Source organism: Myotis davidii, unplaced genomic scaffold (assembly GCF_000327345.1).
Source record: "Myotis davidii unplaced genomic scaffold, ASM32734v1 scaffold826, whole genome shotgun sequence".
NCBI classification, from domain to species: Eukaryota; Metazoa; Chordata; class Mammalia; order Chiroptera; family Vespertilionidae; genus Myotis; species Myotis davidii.
This window is the reverse complement of record NW_006297142.1, coordinates 131,734-140,361: the sequence shown is the minus strand read 5'-3', so window position 1 is coordinate 140,361 and position 8,628 is coordinate 131,734. Positions and strand designations below refer to the sequence as shown.

The window sequence follows — 8,628 nt, the reverse complement described above, 5'->3', positions numbered from 1 at the left end:
CTTATGCCCAGGTGGCGTGTATGTAAACTCCAGTGTGATGCCTGCTGCTGGAGAGAACGGTCTTCGTGTCACCCAGGAAGTGCTGTGGTGGTGTACTGTCTTGCCCTGGTGGCTGGCTCAGTCAGGGAGAGCCTTGTCCTGTCCACCAAAGAGGCTGTGGGTCCACTTCCCAGTCAGCACATACGAGAGGAAACTGTGTTCACCTCAATGTTTCTCCCCCCCTCTCTCTAAAATCAGTAAAACAGACCTTCTGCTGAGGATTTTTTAAAATGGTACTGAGCCCTAGCTGGTTTGGCTCCAGTGGATAGAGCGTCAGCCTGTGGGTCCCGGGTTCGACTCCGATCAAGGGCGTATACCTTGGTTGCAGACTCCTCCCCAGCCCAGGCCCTGGTTGGGGCGTGTGCAGGAGGCAACCAGTCGATGTGTTCCTCTCATCGATGTCTGTGTCTTTCCCTCTTCCACTCTCTCAAAATGAATGGGAATATCCTCAGGTGAGGATTAAAAAACGGGGGCTGACCTTTGGGATGCCTCTAGGTCAGCAGTTCTCAGCCTCGGCTGCGCGTTAGAATCACCTGGGGATCTCTTTAAAATCCTGATTTCTGGGCCTCATCCTCTGGAAATTCTGTTTCTTTGTTACTAATGTTGTGGCCCCTCCCCATAACAAAGAAACAGAATTTCCGGAGGATGAGGCCCGGAAATCGGGATTTTAAAAAGATTCCCAGGTGACTCTAATGTGCAGCCGAGGTTGAGAACCACTGCTCTAGGTTCAAATTCCAACTCTTACTTAACCTCAACGCCTTGGGACACGTGTCAACACCTGACTTGATTGCCTTCGGCCTCGGGGTCGCTGCGTGGACTCAACAGCCTGCCAGGCACTGGACGGACACTCGTTCCCTCGAGCTGCTGCCGTGGAGCGGAAATCTGAAGCCGTGTCCTCAGTGCTTCCGGAGTGCGGCCGGACCTCCGCCCCTAGAGACGGTCACACGGTCACCACCTGACCGTCTAGACCTGCGTGTGGGTATCCCAGCAGCCCCTGCAGCTCCTCGGTCCTCGCCACTGTCTCGGGACGCCGGCGCCCACGGCGGCCAGCAGCGCAGCCTCTGACCAGTTCACCAGAAAGGCTGGCTGCCTGTCGTCTGATGCTCTGCCCTGGTGTGACTGTCCACAGGCGGCTCCCACAAGCACTCACGGAGCCACCCACATGGACCACGGACGCTAGGCTTCCAGGCAGCCACGGGTGAGGGGGCCTCCTGGTTCTAATCCTGCCATTCCCAGCCAGCGCGCCCACCCTCAGGTGGTACCTGCTGAGATATGAGTCACTGAACTCAGCCTGAAACTCGTGACACGGATTCTAGTTCCCAGCTGTTCGTAACCAGTTCACGATGCTTGCGATGTTGCTTGCTCATCTCTATGCCTGCAAAGTGGCAGATTAGGTTGAAAATTGATCTCTAAGTCCCTTTGAAGTATCAGCTACCTCTACACTTCCCCCTGAGCCTTCCATTCCTTTGTGCTGCTGGGAGGGTGACCATAACCACGGAACCTCTACATCAGCGGTTCTCAACCTGTGGGTCGCGACCCCTTTCGCAGTCGAACGACCCTTTCACAGGGGTCGCCTAAGACCATCCTGCATATCAGATATTTTACATGACGATTCCTAACAGTAGCAACATGACAGGAAGTAGCAACGAAAATAATTTTATGGTTGGGTCACACCATGAGGAACTGTAAAGGGCCAGAAGGTTGAGAACTACTGCTCTACATGACCAGAGAGCTCTCCAGTTTGAAGCCAGCGCTTTCTTCAAAGCAGGGCTAGAGAAAGCAGTGTGAGAAGCTACAGGACATCAGGACGTTAGTGGGGTTTGTGGTTGAAGTGTCAGGAACGTCCCTACTGGGTTTTCTGATTCTGTTCCAGGGCTGAGACCTGCCCACTGGTGTCTGGACGGACCCCAGCGCAGTGGACAGAAAACAGGAAAAGCTTCGGTGGGTTGGACAGTGGGGACCTGCACAGGATGAGAAGGGGCCTGATCACGGGAGGTAAGCAGAGGGGACCATCATGGGTTGCTCATAGGCCTGTTACGTTTACTCTGAGTAAAGGCAGCTATTCTAGGATTCGTCTCTCAAAAGGGCCCTTGACTCAAAGTAGTGGATTCTGCCATGGCTCCTGGCGGCTTCCTGGGGCTAAAAACAAAATGGCCACTACCAAGCAGATGGGGAAGTTTCAAAGATTTAAAGTATGTGCTCCTTTTGTGTTTATTTGAAATTTTAAAATATTGGTAAGTTTAGAATATGCTGCTTGCAATTACTCCCGCCTCCCCTGCAAAGGAGCTGCAATCCCTGTGAGGATGAGGCGCGCTGGCTCTGGGCGGGGGTAGGGGTGGAGTGGGTGTGAGGGGGCTTTGCAGGGTGACAGGCCTGAAGGAGACATAGAAGCCGGCAGAGCCTCTGGGTCCCTGAGCTCCGCCTGGGAGCAGGCGCTGGGAGAGCCTACCTTCTCCCGGAGTGGGTGAATTTCTAGGTCCCACAAGGAAAAGGCTGCACAACAGAAAATACATATTTATTATAAAACAATGTTTGCTTCATGATGGGATAGAAAAATCACACTGAGCTACTGAAAGGGCCGGCGCTCAGGCCCTGCAGGATGGAGGCTGCGCCCCTTGGAGCTCCGTGCTGTGCGGGACAGGCGGGCACGGCACACGGGGCAGGGAGCGGCTCAGGCCCCACGGAAACCAAGGAGCCCACACGGGCCACACGAGATGCTCCGGCCGCGATGGTCAGCGAGGAGGATTGCGGTCAACAGGAGCTGGTCCTGAGGATGGCCAGGACGGGACCGCCGTGCCCTCCCTGTGCTGGAGTGTAGACGCATCTCTCCGGCTGATGGTCCCGTTCAGTCGGTGCCCCGTGGCCTGATGCTCGGTGTGTGGCCCAAATGTCTGTGCTGAGGAGAAGGCGCGACTCTCCCTCGGACCACGTGACCCGCCCTCTCTCGCTGGTGCGGCTGGAGTCCCAGAAGCGCGAGCCTTCCAGCCGCTGAGGGCCGCGGGCTGAAATGGTTGGACTTCAAATCCTGTCCACACTGATGACAGAGAAAGACACACAAGTGTTACAAGACCAGTGAGCAAGAGCAGTGGCCTGGACTGCTCCAGACGCCAGGCCTCCTGGCCCCAAAGAGCCAGGAATCGCCTCGTATCTCTTCCCTAAGGGGTAACGTCTACCCTCCATGGGAAAGGCAGCCCACAGACACCCTTTCCCCCTTAAAAGTCTACTAGGCCCCTCCAGCTCCAGAAACCAGGGAATCCCTCCCTAGGGTGGCAGGGGAGCCCGGCCCTCGGGGGGACTGTCCCTCACGAACCTGGAGAAGGCGGCCAGCGTGAGCGCCTCCAGCAGCAGCTCAGAGCCACAGAAGAGGAGCAAGATGCCGTTCATGATGGCTTCCAGGCGGAGCACGTAGGTCTGTAGCAGCAGGTAATACGAGGCCATCAGGGCAGATGGGAAGGTCAAGGCCACACTAATGGCGAGGGGCATCTTTCGCTGGCAGAGGTTTCCCTTCGAACCTGTCAGACACAGCAGGGGTCACCTCCAAGCGGCCCTTCCCCTCGCTCGGAGGAAAGGCGGGTGGGCCGCGATGGACCGGCGAGGCAGAGGAAGCCATCCTGCGTGGGGACGTGCGGCTTTATAAAGCAGTAAAAGCAGAGGCGTGGAGTCATTCACCCCAAAGGGCCTGCTTCCAGTCTGGCTCCCGTTCACGGGGCGCTGGATCTTTATTGGGGGGAAATTTCTTTTAATTATAAAAATAACATACAATCATTGAAAACTTTTCAACTAATATACAGAAAATAATTTTGGAAAATATAGACCCATGCTCACTCCCTGGAGAGAGCTATTATTAGATGGACACTTTCAGATTTTTGTATGGTCTGTACCCACATGCTATTATGATAAAAACAATCATTCTCTAATATTGTTTTGCAACTAACTGATCCCCATTTAATATAAGCTAGACTTCTCTCCACACGTACTACCTTATTCTTTTTTTAATGGTTCTAATGGTTTCATTGAACTAATTCTGTGATTTCTTGAGTTGATCCTGTGTTGCTAGATGTTTAGGTTGCCTCTAGCTTTGATGTCACACAATCTGTGGGAACAGACATTCTGACAGATCGCCTGCATATTTGCGGATGTGTTTGTTTTTTCAGCCAGTTTTAGAGGTGAAACTGTTAGGCCTAAGAGTACAGATTTCACAAGGTGAAACTATTAGCAAGGATACACTAATTTATATTCCCAGAGAGTCTGAGGACATAGGTACCCGTGAGAGTGTGGGACTACAGGCCCCGTTCCGCATGCCTGTTCGCACACTGGGTGTGGGAGCCTTTCTCACCTGATGGGTGAAAATACTCTCGTTTCAACTTCTATTTACTAGTGAGTGTGGCATTTTGCCATGTTTGCTGGTTCTCTGTGATTACCCTGTGAACTGCCTACTGGTTTCCAATTCCTAAAATTTGGTTGCCTTTGCCCTGGCAGGTGCGGCTCAGTTGGTCAGAGTGTCGTCGCACACACCGGAAGGCGGCAGGTTCAGTTCTGGTCGGGGCGCGTGCCCGAGGCAACCAGACGCTTTCTCTCTCTCTCCCTTCCTCTCTCTAAAACCAATTTTAAAAATCAGGTTGTGTTCCCTTAGTGGTTGATGTGCGCCTGCACCTTTATCCTTTGTTAATGTATTGCATCAGGATTCAAGTTCTGGTCAGGGCACATATGGGAGGCAACTGGCCAATGTTTCTCTCTCACATCAATGTCTTTCTCTCTCTCTCCCTTCCTCTCTCTAAAACCAATTTTAAAAATCAGGTTGTGTTCCCTTAGTGGTTGATGTGCGCCTGCACCTTTATCCTTTGTTAATGTATTGCAAGCATTTTTTTTCCTCTTTTGAGTTATAACACGTTTTCAAAGATGAGATATTCTAACTCGTGGGAGATTTGCTCTGTATTTCTGGGGATATAAAGCTTGTCCTAAGGAAAGTCGTGTTCAGAGAAGCGGAGGGGAACTGAGCGCTGATCTGTACAGGCACGCACTGTCCCGGACATGGCGTTACAGCCCAATCTATTCCCCAGGCACCAGCAAGAGGAACCAGGCACTTTATAGTAGTCAGGCAACTGGGAGGGAATTCCCTCATATCTCCTGCGACTGCCCACGTCTAGCCCTACAGAGCAACAGACAGGCAAGTCTTGACCCAAAACATAAAGCAGTTTGAAGCTTCAGAAAGGGAGGGATGCGATATGCCGCCAGACCCGATCTCTTGTGAGCCCAGGCTGGGTGCTTTTTCTTGTTAATCGAGTCACAGATACCAGCTCATCTCATAAGGAACAGGGATGCCCTCTGGATGGCACTCACCAAAAAACAGCCGGATCACTTCAATTCCGAGGGAGAGGAGCAGCATCGCCACGTCCAGCACCAGATTGGCTGTTGGATACGGCAGCAGGAGACCTGCCAATACAAAGGCTGGGGTTTGCCAACAACACCACAGCCCCCACAGGAACTCCCACGCTTGGGATTAAGAGACAAGAGTCTTATCAGCTTTCCATGAGCTGGTCGGGGAGATGTGGGCAGGATTTGTTAACCTGACGCAGGATCAGTTAACTCACAGGGCAACGTGTCTGTTAGGGGCAAGCTTCTGATGGAGTTTTTGTTGTTTTTTTAAATATATTTTTTATTGATTTCAGAGAGGAAGGGAGAGGGAGAGAATCATGGATCGGCTGCCTCCTGCACATCCCCTACTGGGGATCGAGCCTGCGACCTGGGCATGTGCCCTTGACCGGAATCGAACCCAGGAACCTACAGTTCATAGGCCAACACTCTATCCTCTGAGCCAAACCGTCTAGGGCTTATGACGGAGTTTTACTTCCAACTCCAAAGGCCTATGGGACTCCACTCTCCAACATGATCAGATGGACATGGTACACCAGCTGCTGAGTCGTTCTGAGAGTCACCCAGGGGCTTACACTGAAAGTGGAGGTCACACAGAGAGGTGGGGGTCGGAATGGAGGTGCCCACATTCCCCAAACTCAAGAAATTATTTTTTCAAAGTATTTTATTGATTGAGAGATATCAATTTGTCGTTCCATTTATTTATGCATTCATTGGCTGATACTTTTATGTGCCCTTGACCGGGGACGGAACTGGCAACCCTGGGGTATGGGGACGATGCTCTAACCAACTGACCTACCTGACCAGGGCCCCAAACTCTAGAAATTCTGGCTGACAGGCTCCCTAGGAATGGCTCTCCAGGAAGCTCTGCCCTGCCTTTCTGGGAGGAGGAGCAGACAAGGGGCGGAAGTCGGGAAGGGATCTGGGGACAAGGGCAGTCAAGCCCATGCCTTACCTTTATACAGAAATACGAAGAGTTCCAGCAGGAAGTAGGTGGCATAATACCAGCCGTTCAGAAAGAAGAGGACTTCCAGGGGCGTGGACGACAGCCGTTCACCTGCAGCGGTGGGCAGAGGAGGGGGTGAGCGGGAGGCAGCTGACCTCTTAGACTGGTGTGCCCAACTTGGGGAAAACACGAGGTCGCAGCCAGTGGGAGGGGCCGCTTGGGACCCTCTGGTGGCTGGCAATGAGGGGCTGGGGGTGTCGGCATAGGACGCGGAGGGGACTCCCTTCAATCCCTTCTTTCCTCAGAGTCAAACTCGACTCTCGGCTTCGGGGTGGAAGTCACGGCCCCTCGGAGGTCTAACCCCGTCACTCTGGGAGGGGAGAGGGGGGCGCAGGGGGCAGCACTGTCTTCTTCGGGGTCACTCGGCACGCTGATCCGTCACAGCCTAGGACGGGACGGCATCTGAGAGACCCTCCCCCGAGACCTTCGGCATTCAGGACGGGGGGCTGCGAAGCCCGCTTCGGACAGGGAGGGGCAGTCCCTAACGCCGAGGTTGGAGGGAGGCCGGGGGGCGGGGGCTGAGGGGATCAGAGCCACTCACACACCTCCGGAGCTCACCTCGCGCCGCTCTACCTTAATGCAACTGCTTCATTCACCTAAGAAGCATAAAGAGCTGAACAGCGTGGCTCAGTGTTGACCTGTGAACCAGGAGGTGATGGTTCAATTCCCTGTCAGGACACATGCCCAGGTTGTGAGCTCGATCCCCAGCAGGGGGCCTGCAGGAGGCAGCAGGCCCATGATTCTGTCATCGATGTTTCTCTCTCTCCCTCTCGCTTCCTCTTCAGCGGTTCTCAACCTGTGGGTCGCGACCCCTTTGGGGGTCGAAAGGCCCTTTCACAAGGGAGCCTAAGACCATCGGAACACATATATAATTACATATTGTTTTTGTGATTAATCACTATGCTTTCATTATGTTCCATTTGTAACAATGAAATTGGGGGTCACCACAACATGAGGAACTGTATTGAAGGGTCGCGGCATGAGAAAGGTTGAGAACCACTGTGACTAAGATCAATAAAAAATATATCTTTTGCTCTAGCTGGTGTGACTCAGTGGATAGAGCGTGGGCCTGCAGACTGAGGGACCCCGGTTCGATTCCTGGTCAGGGCAGGAGCCCGGGTTGCAGGCTGGATCCCCAGTGTGGGGCTTGCCGGAGGCAGCCGATCACTGATTCTTATGATTGATGCTTCTATCTCTCTGTCCCTCTCCCTTCCTCTCTGAAATCAATAAAAAATATATTTAAAAATATGTGTATTTCAAGTGGTCAGTTGTGGCCATGTGACCACAGGACCCTCGCCCCACGGTTCCCTTTTCTAACCTCCGTCTGAACAGGAGGAGCTGTGTGCCTGACGGCGCTCTGCAAGCGCGGGGTGCATAGGGGTCATTTGTCTAGCGGGCAGCGGAGGGGGGGGGCGGGTTGTGCGTGGAATGTACCAGGTGATTAGAAGGCACCGACATGGACCAGAACCCGAGGCTCATTTCAAGGAGCACAAATCGGAGCACGTGATCAGCACGTGACCCATAGGGAGCTCTGGGGGGGGGGGGGGGGGCCCTGAGTGGCGAGAGGTTCCCAAGAGGCGCCTGCAAACGGGGTTTGAAGCCTCAGCAGGTGAAAGTCCAGGTGCTCCCGCCGCGGGGAGAGGAAGGAAAGGGTGTCGAGGGGCTGGAGCTGCCTGGCCGTCAGCGTGGTGGGTCCGGTAGGGAGGCAGCCAATGGCGTTCAAACCAGGTCATCCGAGTCGCCAGACTAAGGACAGCGCAGTGACCAGCTGGCCGCCGTGGAGGTGGGGTCACTGTCACGTCCCAGGAAGGGAGGGCAGAGCGATCCCGCACCCGGAGAGCAGTGGGCAGGTGTCTCACGTGGGGAGAGGGTGAGAATGCCCCGGTAGCACGGTCCTGTCTTGAAAGGTGGAATATTCGCCTCGAGGGAAGCTCGGAGGTGTGTGGGTGCCCACGGAAGCTGGGCAGGCGAAACCACACTCTGTTGTCTATGTTTGCCTCTTGGCTCCACACTGACCTTCAGCTCCCGCGCTGCGATGCTGGCCTGGCCTCGGCACCTCCCCCGTGTCCGTGAGGGCACCTCCCCCCTGTCCGTGAGGGCACCTCCCCCCTCCCCCCGGTCCGTGAGGGCACCTCCCCCCTGTCCGTGAGGGCACCTCCCCCCTGTCCGCGAGGGCACCTCCCCCTGTCCGCGAGGGCACCTCCCCCCTG

The 8,628-nt window shown here is 54.5% G+C and overlaps 1 protein-coding gene across 1 annotated transcript; it reads right to left on the bottom strand.

The window, feature by feature from the left end:
* Window positions 1–2,538: 2,538 nt before the first annotated feature.
* On the bottom strand, window positions 2,539–6,980 carry TMEM216 (transmembrane protein 216). The gene is made up of 5 exons (XM_006772742.2): window positions 6,964–6,980; window positions 6,368–6,469; window positions 5,380–5,472; window positions 3,350–3,551; window positions 2,539–3,073 (listed from the first exon to the last, which is right to left on the bottom strand). The coding sequence occupies exons 3-5, from the start codon at window positions 5,423–5,425 to the stop codon at window positions 3,058–3,060; spliced, it is 264 nt and encodes an 87-aa protein (XP_006772805.1). The 5' UTR covers window positions 5,426–5,472; window positions 6,368–6,469; window positions 6,964–6,980; the 3' UTR covers window positions 2,539–3,057.
* Window positions 6,981–8,628: the final 1,648 nt, after the last annotated feature.